The 19,236-nt window shown below is 42.6% G+C and overlaps 1 protein-coding gene across 7 annotated transcripts in view; it reads right to left on the reverse strand.

Moving 5' to 3' along the window:
- SNX14 (sorting nexin 14) overlaps positions 1–19,236 on the reverse strand; it is a 91,634-nt gene that overhangs the window by 53,099 nt on the left and 19,299 nt on the right. For all 7 annotated transcript variants that reach the window (XM_048845087.2, XM_048845086.2, XM_075126563.1 and 4 more), the window contains exons 7-8: positions 11,332–11,416; positions 4,993–5,149 (exon numbers count right to left, since the gene is read on the reverse strand). In XM_048845087.2, the coding sequence (XP_048701044.2) occupies positions 4,993–5,149; positions 11,332–11,416 (242 nt within the window). The remainder of the gene's footprint in view (positions 1–4,992; positions 5,150–11,331; positions 11,417–19,236) is intronic.

A 19,236-nucleotide genomic window follows, 5' to 3' on the forward strand; every position in this document is an offset into this window, starting at 1 on the left:
AATTTACGTATCATGGCCCCCAAAGTTCCATTAAACTTCTCCACCATGCCATTTGTTTGATGATGGTAAGGAGTGGCAACCAAGTGATTTACCCCCTGAGCTTCCCAAAGGTTTTTCATAGTTCCTGCCAGGAAATTAGTCCCTGCATCGGTGAGGATGTCGGAGGGCCAACCTACCCTGGCAAAAATGTCTGCTAGTGCCTGGCACACACTTTTAGCCCTGGTGTTGCTTAGAGCTACTGCTTCCGGCCATCGGGTGGCAAAATCCATGAAAGTCAGTATGTACTGCTTTCCTCTGGCTGTCTTTTTCGGAAAAGGACCCAGAATATCCACAGCTACTCGCTGAAATGGAACTTCAATGATGGGGAGTGGCTGGAGAGGGGCTTTGACCTGGTCTTGGGGTTTTCCCACTCTTTGGCACACCTCAGAAGACTGGACATAGGTAGAAACATCCTTGCCCATTCCCTCCCAGTGGAATGACCCCCCCAAACGGTCTTTGGTCCTGTTCACCCCAGCATGGCCACTAGGGTGATCATGGGCTAAGCTCAAGAGCTTGGCCCGGTATTTAGTTGGAACTACCAACTGTCTCTGAGGATGCCAGTCTTCCTGGTGTCCACCAGAAAGAGTTTCCTTGTATAAAAGTCCTCTTTCTACAACAAACCTGGATCGATTAGAAGAGCTGAGAGGCGGTGGGTTGCTCCGTGCCGCCGTCCAAGCTCTCTGGAGGCTTTCATCTGCTTCCTGTTCGGTCTGGAACTGTTCCCTTGATGCTGGGGACATCAGTTCCTCATGGGATTGTGGACCTAGGCTTGGTCCCTCTGGAAGCGATATAGGGGATGGAGCTGTTTCTGTTGACTGTGAACCGCTCTCCGCTGGTGCACTATGTTGGGATTCAGGCTCCGGCTGAGCCTCTCGTGTAGGGTTATCGGCTGCTGCCAGTTCAGGTTCGGTGGGGCCCTCTGGTGTTGAGGTTGCAAGTACTGGATTCAGTGCTGACACGGGGTCTGGTGTTGGTTGTTCGGCTGGTTCCGGTTCTAGGACTGGTTCCGTCTGGGTCTCTGGGACTGGATCCACTACTGCTGTTGCAGACATTGGCCTGGGGTCCGGGTCCATCACCTCTGACTGGGTCCTGATAGAAGTTTCCGGAACAGAGCTAGGCCTCACGGCTTGTTTAGCCTGGCTGCGGGTGACCGTTCCCACCCTCTTGGCCTGCTTCACATGATTGGCCAAGTCTTCCCCCAACAGCATGGGGATGGGATAATCATCATAGACTGCAAAAGTCCACATTCCTGACCAGCCCTTGTACTGGACAGGCAACTTGGCTGTAGGCAAATTGAAAGAGTTGGACTTGAAGGGTTGAATCGTCACTTGGATCTCTGGGTTGATTAAATTGGGGTCCACTAAGGAAGCATGGATAGCTGACACTTGTGCTCCGGTGTCCCTCCACGCGGTGACCTTCTTCCCGCCCACACTCACAGTTTCCCTCCGCTCCAAGGGTATCTGGGAGGTATCTGGGCCTGTGGACCTCTGGGGTGATTCCGGTGCAATGAACTGTAATCTGTTGGGGTTCTTGGGGCAGTTGGCCTTCACATGCCCCAGCTCGTTACACTTAAAACATCGTCCAGCTGACGGGTCACTGGGGCGAGGAGGGTTGCTGGAGAATGGGGTGGTGGGACGATAAGGGGTCTGGAGGGCTCTTTGGGAGGTAGGTGGGGCTTTGGGCGGCCCCCGGTAATAGGGTGTGGTCTGGGGTGGTCCCTTCTGGTCTCCGCTCCAACTGCGACCAGTTTTCTTCTTCTCTGCCACCTCCACCCATCTGGCTCCAATCTCTCCTGCCTCGATTACAGTTTTGGGTTTCCCATCTAGGATGTATCTTTCTATTTCCTCAGGAACACCCTCTAAGAATTGTTCCATTTGCATTAGGAAGGGCAAATTTACTGGAGAGTCAACACTTGCTCCTGATATCCAGGCATCCCAATGTTTCACAATGTGGTAGGCATGTCGGGTAAATGACATGTCTGGTTTCCACCTTAGGGCTCTGAACCTCCGACGAGACTGCTCGGGTGTTATCCCCATTCTGACTCTCGCCTTGGATTTAAACAGTTCATACTTGTTCATGTGTTCTTTAGGCATTTCAGCTGCCACCTCAGCTAAGGGTCCACTGAGCTGCGGCCTCAGCTCTACCATGTATTGGTCAGTAGAGATGTTGTACCCAAGGCAGGCCCTTTCGAAGTTCTCTAAGAAGGCCTCAGTATCATCACCTGCCTTGTAGGTGGGGAACTTTCTGGGATGGGAAGTGGTACCTGGAGAAGGATTGCTAGGGTTTGTTGGTATATTCTGCTGGGCCTTTATCTTCTCCACCTCCTCCACATGCTTCCTCTCTTTTTCCTTCTCCTCCAGTTCTTTGGCCCTTGCTTCCATTTCTTTGTCCCTTGCTTCCATTTTCAGCCGCATGAGTTCTATCTATCTGTCTTTCATGTTCCCTTTGTCTTTCCTCAGCCTGAAATTTGGCTAATTCCAGCTGTAGTCGAGCTGAGGATTTGGTCATTCTAACCTCTCTGTTTTTAACTAACTTTACACCCTAGGTTTAGAAATAAACAAACAAAACTTGGCTGTAAAATTTTGCTGTGCTGGAATAGAATACCTATTCTCTGATAGTGATTGTCAGCCTACAGAAAAAGACAATTCCCTTGTCTCTGCTCTGGGCCCAAATCAAAGCAAAAAACCTCCAACTACTTGGAAACCTGCTTACCCAGCCCAAAGAAAAAGCAAATGGGTAGAACACACACCCCCTATTTACTTTTAGGAAGAAAAGAAAAAAAAACCTCTGGGTTGGAAGACTGTGAATTTCCCTGCAGGAGTTAAGTACCCTGCCTCCAGGCAAAGAAAACCTGCAATTCACAAGATAATCCCCTTTTGTCTCTGCTTGGCCACAGTTTCAGCTTTCAGTTTCAACTGCTTTCTGGACTCCTTTTCAAAGGAAAAAAAAATTTTCCTTTTTAAAATCTGTATTTCTAGTTCAAAAAAATCTCAACTGGATCTCAAAATGATTTCAGGTTAATCCCACCACTGTGCCACCATGTCAAGGTTCCTCCCCCACTCTGAACTCTAGGGTACAGATGTGGGGACCTGCATGAAAAACCTCCTAAGCTTATCTTTACCAGCTTAGGTCAGAACTTCCCCAAGGTACAAAATATTACACCCGTTATCCTTGGAATGGCCGCTACCACCACCAAACTAATACTGGTTACTGGGGAAGAGCTGTTTGGACGCGTCCTTCCCCCCAAAATACTTCCCAAAACCTTGCACCCCACTTCCTGGACAAGGTTTGGTAAAAAGCCTCACCAATTTGCCTAGGTGACTACAGCCCCAGACCCTTGGATCTGAAGAACAATGAACAATCCTCCCAACACTTGCACCCCCCCTCTCCTGGGAAATGTTGGATAAAAAGCCTCACCAATTTGCATAGGTGACCACAGACCCAAACCCTTGGATCTGAGAACAATGAAAAAGCATTCAGTTTTTTACAAGAAGACTTTTAATAAAAAAATAGAAGTAAATAGAAATAAAGAAATCCCCCCTGTAAAATCAGGATGGTAGATATCTTACAGGGTAATTAGATTCCAAAACATAGAGAACCCCTCTAGGCAAAACCTTAAGTTACAAAAAAGATACACAGACAGAAATAGTTATTCTATTCAGCACAATGCTTTTCTCAGCCATTTAAAGAAATCATAATCTAACACATACCTAGCTAGATTACTTACTAAAAGTTCTAAGACTCCATTCCTGTTCTGTCCCTGGCAAGAAGCAGCATACAGACAGACACAGACCCTTTGTTTCTCTCCCTCCTCCCAGCTTTTGAAAGTATCTTGTCTCCTCATTGGTCATTTTGGTCAGGTGCCAGCGAGGTTACCTTTAGCTTCTTAACCCTTTACAGGTGAGAGGAGCTTTCCCCTGGCCAGGAGGGATTTCAAAGGGGTTTACCCTTCCCTTTATATTTATGACAGATGCCACACATGGAGCTCAGAAAATACAAGCTAGTGGCCAGCCTGCTACCAGTTGAACATTTACCAAAACTCACTATACTGATAAGCAATTTTATACTGGTAACTGCACCACATTAAGGGGTTCCACTGATTTAACTAAATTGGTTTTTCAACGTATTCAGTTAAATTGGTGCAAACTGCATGTAGATGTCTCAGACTTCAGTGCTGCCACCTATCTATGCGAGCACAGCTACTGATGCCTATCAAGCTCCCCACCCACCCCCAGTCACCAGCTTGCAACAACACCTCCCACCCCTACAGTTCAGTTTTCAAAAATCAACATTGTGTAGGAACTGGACATAAATTCACGATGCATGCATATCTCACTAATGCTAATGGGAGACTCCTACAGAACAGCAAAAATCATATATTTCAGCTTTAAGACAGACACTGGTAATTTCCAACTGTAAAAATGGGTAGGTTGTTGAGAAGCAGCTACTTTTCTTTGCTGTTTCCTGCATTATGAGAACCACTAGTATCCTGAGACAGCATTACCCAGTCCAAATACCTTATGAGCCCAATAAGCTTCATCTACTTCAGTGCACCCAACATCTAGAACAAGCACACTAACCTATCACTGCCCTGGATCCCAGGAAGCAACAAATTATTCTTTCATTTTATATTTTTGTATTTGGAGTTTCACTTAAGATCACTACTGTAGAAGCAAGGAAACTGACCAAGTGCTGCTACTGCATCTCAATTCCTTTCCCTTCTCCCTAGTTAACAGATACTTAGTCTCTTTTGTACAGAAATATACAATCAACAAAAACATTAAGAAAGAATTCACTCTTTAAATTACACTTAATACGCTTGGTACTTACACAGAAAAAAAATTCAAAGTTCAGGCTGACACTGTCCTTTACCCACTTTACCACCATTAAGAACTACAGCGCTACATGGCATGCAACTGTTGTAAATAGTACAACTTCTAATATATTTGATACCTGCAGTCTGTTGCCTTTGGGGGAAGAATATAAGGGAAAAGAAGTTCAGTAAGTTTTCTTAAATAGTGAAGTTCATCTCTTCGACTCCTCAAAGCCACATGGAGTTCTGGTCCATATTCTTCTAAAGCAGCTTGCTGTAAAAATTCTGAATTTTTCACTGCAAGAAAACAAAGGTTTAGCATGTTCTACTCTTTTCCTTCCTACCGTTGTGAAATAATGGGTGAGGAGATTTCTTTCCACTTCGATATGTGACAGCAGTTTTTAACCTTTTTTCAATCTACGGACTCCTAAAAAATTTCAAGTGGAGGAGCAGACTCCTTTGGAAATCTTAAACAGTCTGCAGACCCCCACACACTGAAAACCACTGATAAAAATATTACCTTGATAATGTCATGTAACATATGCATAGTTGTTAAAGACACACAAAGCAACAACTGTATAAGAAAAAGACACCTGTACATGGTCTTTTCACAGTAGAGCCATACTTCAAAGCCTACATAAAATTTCCACCTTCTTCTGTAAAAAATAGTAACTTCTTCACTGGACCAATTCAATATTACCATTTAGTGGACAACTTGAGCCTTGTTTGATTTTTAACTATACTACAGCTTCTTTCCATTTGCTTTTACCTAAGTTTCACTCTCCAAGGCTAGGCTCTTATTTATTGGTTTGCTCTAAATATAATTTGGAAACATCTGAGACTAGAAATTTTATAGTTATGTAATGTGTTTCCTACTTAATTTATACTCCAAAGTTGCTTTGGAAGAAAGATTGAAGCAATACATCTTTTGTGCTGCTTGTCACTGTGTTTAAATTAAAGTTGACCTGGGACTATTTGGTCAAAAGTATAAAGTATTCACATATCAGTAGCTATTTGAAAAAAGTATTCTTTTTTTTCAACAGGTAAAACCTCTGCACCTTAATTAGCAATAAACATTTTATAATCCCTTTAAATCACTTTAAGGGCAAGGACTGGGTTGTAGTAAATCAGCACAACAAGGTGTGAGTTAATTCAACATAGGCCCTATGCCAAGAAATACACTAAAAATGAAGTAATTGCAGAACAGAACCTGTGAATTAGAGGGCTACAGATAGGTGTATTTAGTTTACTAGAATCTGTATACAAAATAAATCTCAGTTAACAAATTCTGAAAGTGAGTCAATTATTATAGATCCTTATACCACCTGATGAGATTTAGCTAACTGGCATTGCTGAAAGCAGCAGGAGGAGAGACACTCTGGAAACTATAAATAAGGAGTCGCCATAGGAGATAGCAGGGAGCGATCTGAAATAGAGGAGAGGAAAAAGTTGGAAGAAAAAGGGAGAGAAAGAGACCTCGGAGATGAAGGGTGTAGAAAGAGGAAAAAGAAAACAATGGGAAGAGGCCAAAAGAGAACTGGAACCAAGGCAAGGCTTGAAGTCCAGATTTCTGAACCATGGTGGTGTATATAGCAACACCTCTGGGGAAGGCTTAGGAAACCTTCACTTTACAAGGAGTTATTTTCAGCTATTTACACATTTCCTAATTTCACATTTACAGCTGAAATTGGGTATATCTGCTCTCAGTCAGGTAGCAATATTTTTTGCGAAAAATCTCAAAAAAGACCCACCCACAATATGCCATTTACAAGCACAGAAGTGAAAAAATGCAGCTCTTCTGGTAAGAAAAATGTTTGCAATTTTTTTTCTGAACAGCGTTAGCACCTTAGCAAGTGGCCATGGACACTTTAAATTTACTATGATAGCACCACAAGATGTACCTTTCATTGCTTGGTGAAAGTTAGATTTGATTTGTCTAAATTATACCTCATGCAGGCTCCCAAAGTTCCATTGACACTCCGCAAAATAGAGGACGCAACCCGAATGGAAATTTCCATTGAAGGAATTGTCAGGATTCCAATGGACATACTCATCCTTAAATGAAGTGGAGTGAAATTGCAGATTTAATAGACAAAGGATTGTGGAATATAATCTGAGAATGGGCATATGAAAGAAGGCAAGGCTCCATGGTCCTGTCTTCTTCCACAGGCTATGGACTGGTGCATAAAGAACGAGGCAAAGGTCTCCGTCACACTGATTACACCACTGTGCTGCACAGAGCATTCTACTGCTTCCAAGCAAATAGCCAGATGTGGCAGAGTTTTCATTTTTCTTTTTAAAGAGCATAGGAAATTCCATACATAAAGACTACAGTTAAGAGAATGTCAAGATTGCAAAGCAAAGCACTGAAAACTCAGGAATGGATGAAGTTAAGGTTGCCTCTGCCACCTTAACTCTATTCCCTTTTGATTACTAAAGACTGTTGTATTGCATAAAGGTGATTACATATTACTTTTTCTGCAGAATCCGTGCTTTATTTAGGCCCCAATTCAGCAAGTAGGCCTACTTAACTTCAAGCATGTAAGTAGTCCCACCAGCTTCAACAGCACTACTCACATGCTTAAAGTTAAGCACATTCTTAAGTACCTTGCTGAACCAGAGCCTCAGTGCACACGCTGGATGGTGATGTGGTAAATTTGCACAGTGACTGGGTCCGGGTCCAAAGCATCCTACCCCATTCACTCCAACAGATATACAATCTGTGGAGAATGAGACAAGAACCTGGTGGAGATGAAGAATGGTGGTGCTGTTAAGACACTGGACTAGGACCCCGGATTCTAGTTCTAGTCCTGCCTCTGCTATAGATTGTGACACCACGGGCAAGAAACAGCCTCTCTATCCTCATTTTAGAGATGCAGAACAGAGGTACAATACTTGCTAACGTCGCAGGGGTGACAATAAATTCAGCAAAATCCTGAAGAAAAAGTTCCTTATTCAAGGCAGGTGTTGGATGGTGTGCAGTAGCTAAGGTGCAGGGGGGAGGGGAAGGAACATACATGCCATGCCACATGTTGAACAACAAGGATATTAAAACAGTTTTTTACCCCAAGAACTTCCCCGTTCGTTCACTAGGCGCCGTCTAACCTGCACATTGAGGCCTGAAGTCCGGCAGAAATTTGACTAAGTACAGACTGTATTTCAATGCATACACTCACAGGGCAAAGTTAAGGCTGCCTATGCATTATAAGTCACATACTTGGATTGGCTACATTTAATAAATTATGGATGTCACTTCACACTAGCTATAAAATTAGCACAGTTTGCAGTTACTTAATTATAGTTTCATTTTAGTTTAGTTAGTAAGTTATAGAACAGTTTATTTCAGTTAAATAATATATTCACATACACATGCATCCTTTCATTTATTGTTGCTCATCTGGAAAGTCTTAAGAAAAATATCTATATTTTGCTCTGAACTGAACAGGAAACACATTCCTGCTCCACACTCCAGGAAAAAAGACCAGTTTTCTAAATTAACTAAATGAAATAAAAATCTTAAATGAATCCACATGCTCCATAGAATCTCTAGGGATAATAATTCCATGCTCTAATAAGAATATAACAGTAGGGATCTATTATCGACCACCTGACCAGGACAGTGATAGCGACGATGAAATGCTAAGGAAAATCAGAGAGGCTATCAAAGTAAAGAACTCAATAATAGTGGGGGATTTCAATTATCCCCATATTGACTGGGTAACACATCACCTCAGGACAAAATGTAGAGACAAAATTTCTCGATACTTTAAATGACTGCTTCTTGGAGCAGCTGGTACAGGAACCCACAAGGGGAGAAGCAACTCTCGATCTAGTCCTGAGTGGAGCACAGGATCTGTAACTATAACCTTGGAAATAGTGACCATAATATAATAATATTTAACATTCCTGTGGTGGGAAGAACACCTCAACAGCCCAGCACTGTGGCATTTAATTTCAGAAAGGAGAACTATGCAAAAATGAGGAGGTTAGTTAAACAGAAATTAAAAGGTACAGTGACTAGAGTGAAATCCCTACAAGCTGCATGGACACTTTTCAAAGACTCCATAATAGAGGCTCAACCTAAATGTATACCCCAAATTAAAATACACAGTAAAAACTACAAAAGAGCCACCATTGGTTTAACAACCATGTAAAAGAAGCAGTGAGAGATAAAAAGGCATCTTTTAAAAGTGGAAGTCAAATCCTAGTGAGGTAAATAGAAAGGAACATAAGCACTGACAAATTAAATGTAAAAATGTAAGAAAAGCCAAAAAGGAGCTTGAAGAACAGCTAGCCAAAAACTCAAAAGGTAATAAAATGTTTTTTAAGTACATCAGAAGCAGGAAGCCTGCTAAACAAACAGTGGGGTCCCTAGACAATCGAGATACAAAAGGAGCACTTAAAGACGATAAAGTCATGGCAGAGAAACTAAATGAATTCTTTGCTTCAGTCTTCACGGCTGACGATGTTAGGGAGATTCCCAAACGTAATCGTCTTTCGTAGGTAACAAATCTGAGGAATTGTCACAGATTGAAGTGTCACTAGAGGAGGTTTTGGAATTAATTGAGAAACTTAACAGTAACAAGTCACCAGGAACAGATGGCATTCACCCAAGAGTTCTGAAAGAACTCAAATGTGAAATTACGGAAATATTAACTATGGTTTGTAACCTGTCCTTTAAATCAGCTACAGTACCCAATGACTGGAAAATAGCTAATGTAACGCCAATATTTAAGAAGGGCTCTAGAGGTGATCCCGGCAATTACAGACCGGTAAGTCTAACGTCAGTATCGGGCAAATTAGTTGAAACAATAGTAAAGAATAAAATTGTCAGACACATAGAAGAACATAAATTGTTGCGCAAAAGTCAACATGATTTCTGTAAAGGAAGATCATGTCTTACTAATCTGTTAAGAGTTCTTTGAGGGGGTCAACAAACATGTGGACAAGGGGGAATCCAGTGGATATAGTGTACTTAGATTTCCAGAAAGCCTTTGACAAGGTCCCTCACCAAAGGCTCTTACGTAAATTGTCATGGGATAAGAGGGAAGATCCTTTCATGGACTGAGAACTTGTTAGGAGACAGGGAACAAAGGGTAGGAATAAATGGTAAATTTTCAGAATGGAGAGTGGTAACTAGTGGTGTTCCCCAAGGGTCAGTCCTAGGACCAATCCTATTCAAACTTATTCATAAATGATCTGGAGAAAGGGGTAAACGGTGAGGTGGCAAAGTTTGTAGATGATACTAAACTGCTCGAGATAGTCAAGACCAACGCAGACTGTGAAGAACTTCAAAAAGATCTCACAAAACTAAGTGATTGGGCAACAAAATGACAAATGAAATTTAATGTGGATAAATGTAAAGTAATGCACATTGGAAAAAACCACCCCAACTATACATACAATATGATGGGGACTAATTTAGCTACAACTAATCAGGAGAAAGATCTTGGAATCATCATGGATAGTTCTCTGAAGATGTCCACGCAGTGTGCAGCAGCAGTCAAAAAAGAAAACGGGATGTTAGGAATCATTTAAAAAGGGACAGAGAATATCTTATTGCCCTTATATAAATCCATGGTACACCCACATCTTGAATACTGTGGACAGATGTGGTCCCCTCATCTCAAAAAAGATATACTGGCATTGGAAAAGGTTCAGAAAAGGGCAACCAAAATGATTAGGCATTTGGAACGGGTCCCATATGAGGAGAGATTAAAGAGGCTAGGACTTTTCAGCTTGGAAGAGAGGAGACTCAGGGGGGATATGATAGAGGTATATAAAATCATGAGTGGTGTAGAGAAAGTGAATGAGTAAAAGTTATTTACTTGTTCCCATAATATAAGAACTAGGGGCCACCAAATGAAATTAATGGGTAGCAGGTTTAAAACAAATAAAAGGAAGTTCTTCACTCAGTGCAGTGTCAACCTGTGGAACTCCCTGCCTGAGAAAGTTGTGAAGGCTAGGACTATAACAGGGTTTAAGAGAGAACTGGATAAATTCATGGACGTTAAGTCCATTAATGGCTATTAGCCAGGATGGGCAAGGAATGGTGTCCGTAGCCTCTGTTTGTCACAGAGTGGAGATGGATGGCAGGAGAGAGATCACTTGATCATTACCTGTTAGGTTCACTCCTTCTGGGGCACTCGGCATTGGCCACTGTCGGTAGACAGGATACTGGGCTGGATGGACCTTTAGTCTGACCCAGCATGGCCATTCTTATGTTCTGCTAAATCGAACAAAAACTGTCTGCATTCAGTCCTTGCCCAGGTTTGGCCCTCTATCCCCAGACAAGCACCACAGCAGACGGAGTGATGGAGTTTTTTAAAAAATGAAGGCAACAGTAGATTTGAGAATGAACAGATTAGCCAAAGTACTGGCAAATGTGAAGCATCAAAAGTTTTAGGCTTAGCATTTTAAACTTACAAACCATTTTAAATCTACAAAACATTAACATACATACAAATGTTTCACAGTACCTTTCTGCCTGGCTTTAACTATGACTTCTATGTGTTTCATTGCTGCCTTTAGCATTTTCTTTGTTATAACAGATGGAATGTCCACCTAAAAGAATAAATTTTAAATTAAGGAAAAAACCAATTCTCCCAAAGTTATTAAAATAGATTACTATCAAAAGTATGTTAATGCAATTTATTAGTAAAATAATCTATTCAAAAAAGTAAGATTTGTTTTTATCAAAAGTAACCACAGTAATTGACAGCATGCTCATTTTCATGGGAAAGCAAGGTACTTACAATTACTAGTTAATACCGTAGAATTCCTATTTTATGAACCATTTGGGGACTAAAGTTCATAACATTAAAAACATCAAAATATTGAGCTTTTGAAAGTTAGTTGTAGTAGATAAGGTGCAAAAGTTAATTTACTCGTTCAATGATAATGTACATAAATGGTAAAAAATGTATGCATGTGCATATTACGATCATACACAGGCTTGGCAGAATTCAATTTTATTTTATTTTATAATTTCAATATCAAAGTTCAATTTTGAGCATTTTTTTTAATTTATTGAAATTTTCACAGTTGCTGGAACTTACGGGAGGCATTCAGACAATGGAGAAAGATCAGACAATTATTTAATGACAGCAAATGTTGAGATTCAACAAGTTAAAGCTTTTTATTTGTTAAAAATCATGAATTGTCAACATCACACGTCAAAATATACAAAGTAAATATCCTTAAATAAACTTTAATAAGTTCTCAAGGAACATTTCTTACTTTACCAATCTGCACTTTTCTATTATTGATGGAATACTTTTTCAGCAGTTTGTATATCGTGAAATCAATGTTTACCAATATTTATCGATAAAAATCGAATCCCTCCAAGTCTTGTCATACAGTACTGTAGGTACATACTGTACTGTAGTGTCCTGTAGTAACTAGTGAAATAAATCATTGATTTTTTCTTTGGGGGATAAAAATGGTTCACTTAACTGGTTGTTCATTATGATTGCTGTTTATAAATTTGGGGTTCTACTGCATTTAGAGTATCCGACAAACATCCTAAACATCTTTAGCATATTTACTGTCAAAATGGAAATCTGTTGAAGTGTACATCTGTAGTAATAATAAATCTTAACTCAATCATTTTAGAATCAATTTAAATGAAACCTCAAGTTCTATTCCACAAGGGCTGTTCTGGCCACTATCAAGGCAATACGCACTCTCCAGCTTTGGCTCCTGAGCATTAAGGCCAACAAGGACCAAGAGCAAAGCGACGGCCATACTCAGTCCACAAGCAGAGGGTATCCTGTGTCACTCATTCAAGTTCCTCAAGCCAACCAGCCACAGAGTTCCAGAGTGCCGAGTCCAGCCCTCCTCATGCACAAAAAGAAAAGCATTTAGGAGAGTCAATAAAGGGGCTGTGGGGTTGGGGGGGCGGTAATGAGCGCTACCTTTCTCCTGACATTTCAAACCAAGACGATTTTACAGTACAAAGTCTAAGCTAAACAAAAATAAATAAAATGTAATGGATGGGATTTGTCCTTATTGTCTTCACCCATTTTAACTCGTGTTTAAATACATTTAATCTGAGATTTAGACATATTTATTCCAAGCAATTAAAAACAAGCAAAGATTTATCATCAACTAAGGCACAGCACTTCAAAAGGTAACTGAGGCCACAACTACACTACAGCGTTAAATCAACTTAAGTTCTGTCAACAATCATAAATCACTTTAATAACATCAGTGGAGCATGTCCACACAATGCTCCTTGTGTCAGCTGAGCACGTCTACAGTGGTTGCTCTTGCATTGACAGAGAAAGTGTTGAATTGTGGGTAGCTAGCCCACTGTGCAACTCGCTACCCTCTGTCACCCTCTGCTGCTGGGAGCTCTGCAAACAGATGGCAGTGCATCACTGGAATGTGCTTGCTGCCCCGTGATGCAGTTCTTTCCGTCCCATCATTCCATGGATTCCTTCTTTGTTTCACGCTGTTTTTCAATAGACCTCCAACTCTGCCTGTCAGCATGGATCCTGAGCTGCTGACCATTGTGGTGATAAGTGTTATGAACACAACGCGGCTGGTCCTACAGCATTTCATGAGCTGTGAAACAGATGCCCACCCTGCTGCCTGCCATGGAAATGAATCATTCATTATTGCTGCTGACATTCATGGACCAGCTTGCCATAGTGGACAACCAGCACTGGATTTAGGAAACAAGCACTGAGCAGTGGCATTGCATCATGGTGCATGTATGGGATGAGAAGCAGTGGCTGTAGAACTTTCAGATGTGCAAAGCCACCTTCCTGGAACCGTGCGGTGCTCGCCCCAGCGCTGCAGTGCAAGGACACCAGAATGAGAGCTGCCCTCACTGTGGAAAAGTGAGTGGCGATCCATGTGTGGAAGCTGGCAACTCCAGTCTGCTACCAGTCAGTCGTGAATCAGTTTGGAGTTAGAAAGTCCACCATGGGGGCTGCAGTGATGCAAGTGTACAGGGCCATTAATCACCTCCTGCTACGAAGGACTGAGACTCTCGGTAATGTCCAGAAAATAACACTGCTTTGAGGCAATGCGATTACCTAACTGCAACAGTGGGAGAGATAGAACACATATCCCAACCATCTTGCAATGGAGTACATCAACCAAAAGGGCTACTTCTCCATGGTCTTGCAGGCACTCGTGGATCACTGAGGCCGTTTCACTGACATTAATGCCAGGTGATCAGGGAAGGTGCATGATACACACATCTTTTGGAACACTGGCCTGTATAGAAAGCTGCAAACAGGGACTTTCTTTCCAGACCAGAAGATTCCAATGGGGAACATGCAAATGCCCACAGCAATCCTTGGAGACCCCACATATCCCTTGCTCCCGAGGCTCATGAAGCCTTACCACTGGGAACCTAGACAGCAGCAAGGAGCACTTCAACAACAAGCAGGTGCCAAATGACCATTGAATGTGCCTTTGACCGATTAAAAGGTTGCTGGTATTGTCTTTTTGGCCGGCTAGACCTCTGTGAGGAAAATATTGCGATAGTCATTGTGGCCTGCTGTACTCTATAATATTTGCGAATCAAAGGGGGAAAGTTTCCCCAGGGGTGTGCTATGAGGCTGATCAGCTGGCTGCTGATTTTGAGCATCCAATACAGGGGCAATTAGAAGGGCATAGCGGGAGGTTATTCAAATCAGGGGTGCTTCGAAGGAGCATTTTGACAACAATTCCCAGTAATGTGTCCATATAGAATGCATTCAGCCAGGCAACGTGAATTACCTGGGTCATGCTTGCTTCTTGAACATTAATTGCAAGGAGCACATACTTTTACCTATAGCCAATGTGTTTCAATGTCAGCACTGAATGATTTACGTATTTATCTATGCATTTCACAAATAAAGACATTTAATTTCAAAAAGACTCAAGTTTAATAACAGGATCAAACAAATGTTTGGTCAAACAGGGGACATGACAAAGAACAGTCTCACGGTTAGGGCTCTCACAGCTGGGTTTAACTCCAGCTTTCATTGGTAAACTCCAGACGTGGAGTGCACAGGTACTGTGCGGGACTGGGAACACACAATGAATGCAGTGGGGGAGTTTGGGAAGGGCATGGACAGGAGTTCTGTAGTGGCTGAAGGGGGAGTCGGGCACAGATTTGTTGTGATTGCAGGCTAATGAGGGACTTCAACATCTCTGTCTGGTCCTTGAGATGCTTTGTCATCCGCCCCGGCCCCTATGTCCTTTCCTGTCTACCCAGCCCTCAGTCTTTCATTGTCTCCCTCCATGCTCTAGTTTCACTCTGTGCTGAAACTGTTGACTGCAGCGCTTGGCCAAACACATACTCCTTCTGGGTTGGCACTTTATCTGATGGAGGTGCTCTGCCGGTATAGAGGAGTGTTCTCAAAGGCACATCTGCAGAAAGCAAACAAACAATGAAAAGAGATAATATTGCAAGTGCACTCACAGCTATGAATCACAAAAATAACACCTATTTCTCACTGTCCCTCCGCTAGCACACAGGTCTCCACAAGTCTCAATTATGGTTAGTTGGCAGAGAAAGGGGCAATTGGCAAGGGGACAAACAGTGGTTTGGGAAGGGGGGCACTAAATGACTAGAGAGCCTATTCTGAATACCGGTATCCTTTTTCCACAGGCTAGGGTAATCAAACCTGATCTCTCTCTCCTAAGGGCAATCCAAGATGTAAGGGAGCATCTCCTGCATGCGTGTGGCTTCAGACTGACTCCGTGTACTGCTCACCTGTGTGCCACTCTAGTCCCTGCAGAAATAATTGCTGGGTGGCGCGGCAAAGTTTCCTACAGTGGGGGCAGAAACAAGGCAGCTCTCCCAAGGAGCCTTCGGCAGAGGATTGCAGAATACCTACAGGAAAGTTTCCTAGAGATCACTATGGAGGATTCCTCAGACATCCCCATGTACATTAACAAAATTTTCCACCATGGCTCCACTGCCTAGATGGACAGGCTCTGTTACTAATTTCTGTCTCTTATCCCTCTTCTACCATATAACGAAGTACATGAGAGCTCAATCTCCTCTCACTGTGCAATATCAAAGCAAAATGCACACTTACCAAAGCTCCCCTCTCCTGCCTCCAGAGTGCAGGGACTGGCTAGACCCCTCTGGAGTGGAAAAGAGGTCCTGACTCTCCACGCCACCAGATAAGCCTGCCGTGGGCTCCACATCATCCTCCAGGTCCTCCACCTCGTCCACCACTTCCTCATTAGGGTTGAGTCCACGGGCTGCTTCCTCCAGTCCCTGTTAAGTATCCACGGGCCTCTTGGTGGGGAAGTCACTGCTGAAGATGGTATGCAGCTACTAATAGAAGCAGCATGTCTTCGGCTCCTCACCAGAGCGACAGTTGGCCTCCCTTGCCCTCTGGTACGCCTGCCTCAGCGCCTTGATTTTAGCACGACACTGCTGCTCGTCCCTTTCGTGCCCCTTCTCTTGCATGCCACCAGCAATCAGCCCATAGGTATTGAAATTCCTACAGCTGGTGCAAAGCTGCAACTGCACAACCTTCTCTCTCTGTATACTCAGCAGATCAAACAGCTCCGGTGTGCTCCATGCGGGAGCACGTCTGCTGAGTAAAGCTGGCCTGGTCAGCTGTGAAGATGCTGTGTCAACTGTGCCGAGCAAACAGGGAGAAGAATTTCAAAAACTCCCAAACCTTTAGACAGGGGAGGGGCATAGTTACATAGTTACCTATGTAACTTCAGGGCAGCAGAGTTCAAACTGCTGACCAGAGCAGTCATGTTGGGCATAGTGGAATACCTCCTGGAGGCCAATTAGGGCAACATAACCAAGTGAGGTGTCTACACTGATGCTACATCGCAAAAAGCTCTATGCTGTTTGTCAAGATGGTTTTATTAAGTTGGCAAAGCAGGGGAGTTACACTGACAGGATGAACATTTCAGTATGTACACCTCCACTGTTTTGTTGATATAACCGTGTAGTGTAGACAAGGCCTTAGAAAAGAAATGTAAATCTGCCACCTTTCACAATGTATTGTATTCTCCCTCCTTCCCCTCAAAATAAGTCCAAAATAAGTCCATAAGAAGCATTACAGTACACCTGAAACCTTTCAAGAAGAAAATGAGTTCTATGTCACAGATCATTTTCACCTGACTATTGAGGCATTAAAAGTAGATTGTTACAGAGGAAGGAATTTGACAATTTTCTTTGTAAGTTGCTTACCAAGTCAGTTTCTAAACCCAGTACATTCAGTGATCTGCACATCACAAAACCACCACTCCAGTCTGTCCACTTCCATATATGTAAATTTTCACACTCTGAATTACATGCAGTGTAGTTGTAGCCCTGTCAGTCCCAGGAGATTAGAGAGATAAGGTGAGTGAGGTAATACGTTTTATTGGACCAACTGTTGGTGAGAGACACAAGCTCTCAAGCCACACAGAGCTCTTCTTCAGGTTTGGGAAAGGTACCCCCAGCAAAATGCAAGGTGAACAGATTGTTTAGCATAAGTAGATAACATATATTGTAATGCACCATTTAACGTAGAGTGTCCCATTAACACCTCTACAGTCATAGTACAAAGAGCAGGTTAGCGGGTTACAGATTGTTCTAATAAACCATAAATCCAGTGTCTCTGTTTAGTCCATGATTTTTAGTGTCTAGCATAGTAATGAATTTAAGCTCCCAGGCTCATCTTTTGAAAGTGTTATGCAGGTTTTCTTTTAGGATGAGGACTGAGATGTCAGATATTGAGTGATCGCTTTGTGAAAAGTGTTCATCCACATGTGAGAGGGTATTTTTGTACTTTATCATTTTCCTAAAGGAGTTTACTCAAAAGCATAGCGATTACTGTATCTGGTTTCACTCACATAGTTGTTATTGGGGCATTTAGTGCATTGGATGAGGTACATTACACGTTGTGATAGGCATGGATCCTGAAAGGTGTGTTGGGGATGTTGATCACTGTAGCAGAGGATATATGTCTGTAGATTTCGCATCCAATGTTCTGGCAGGGTCTGGTGCCGCTTTGAGTTGGTGTGTCCTGGTCTGTATGGAGCTTGCTTTTGTTGATTAGCTTAGAGAAGTTGAGGGGTTGTTTGAAGGCCAACAGAGGGGGTTCAGGAAAAATTTCTGTCAGGATAGGGTCCCCATTGAGTATGGGTTGTAGTAGTTTGATGGTATCCCTCATGGGTTCCAGTGTGGGATGGTATGTGACGGCTAGGGGTGAATGGTCAGAGGGGGTTTTATTTCTGTGTTGAAGCTGGTTCTCTTTTGGCATTTCAGTGGACTGTTCTATGATGCAATCTACTTCTCTGGTGGAGTGTCCTTGATTGGTGTAGGCAGTTTTAAATGTGTTAAGGTGTATATCCTGGACTTTCCCCTTGGAGCATATTCTGTGGTCTCTGAGTGCCTGGCTGTAGATAAAGTTTTCTTGCTGTTTGGGTTGGTTACTGGATCTATGAAGGTAGGCATGGTGATCCATGGGTTTCTTGGATATGGTTGTCTGTAGGGTTTTATTGCTGAAACTGACTGTTATGTTCAGAAAGTTGATGCTCGTGTAGGAGTGTTCCAGAGAGCCTTCAATGGACAGGTGATGGCTGTTGAAGTTGTGATGGAAATCTATGAGTGAGTTTAAGCTATCTGTCCAGAGGATGAAAATATCATCAACGTATCTCAGGTATTTGTTCAGAAATTCTTCAAATTGGCCCATGATGAGTTTGGCATATTGAGGAGCCACCCTAGTACTCATGGCTGTTCCCATAGTTTTGACAAAATGTTTGTTGCTGAACGTAAAACTGTTATGGGTGAGAATGAAATGGATGAATTTGGTGAAGTGTTTGGAGTGAATATCTCAGGGTTGTCCATTGTCTTGCAAGTATTTGAGGCAGGCAGCTATGCGTCATTGTGAGGGATGTTGGTGTATAAGAAATGACATCCACAGTGGTGAGGACAGTGTTCTGAGGAAGGTTGTTAATATTGCAGTTTATGGAGAAAAATCAGTTGTGTCCTGGAGAAAGCTGGCCCTTTGTGTGGTTTGAGGGTGGTTTCTAAGAGTCTCGATATACTTTCAGTAACAGTGCCGTGGTCATATATGATGGGTCTGCCTTGGTTCCTTTTTTTGTGTATCTTGGGAAGCATGTAGAAGGGCACTGGGGTGGTTTCATGGGGGCGGAGTTTGTAAAGTTTCTCTGAGTTGTTTGAGGAAGGATTGGATATCATCCTTAAATTCCTGGATAAATTGTGGTCTGGGGTCATCTTTGAGTTCTTTATAGTAGGTGGTGTCAGAGTGCTGTTGGTTAGCCTCGTTAACTGTCATCACAGTTGAGGACTACAGTGGTGCCTCTTGTCTGCTGGTTTGATCAGTATCTGATGGTTAGATTTCAGGAACTTTTATGGCTCTTTTTACCCTACGACTGCAGAGATTTTAACGGGTCAT

Source organism: Caretta caretta, chromosome 3 (genome assembly GCF_965140235.1).
Source record: "Caretta caretta isolate rCarCar2 chromosome 3, rCarCar1.hap1, whole genome shotgun sequence".
Lineage (NCBI taxonomy): Eukaryota > Metazoa > Chordata > Testudines > Cheloniidae > Caretta > Caretta caretta.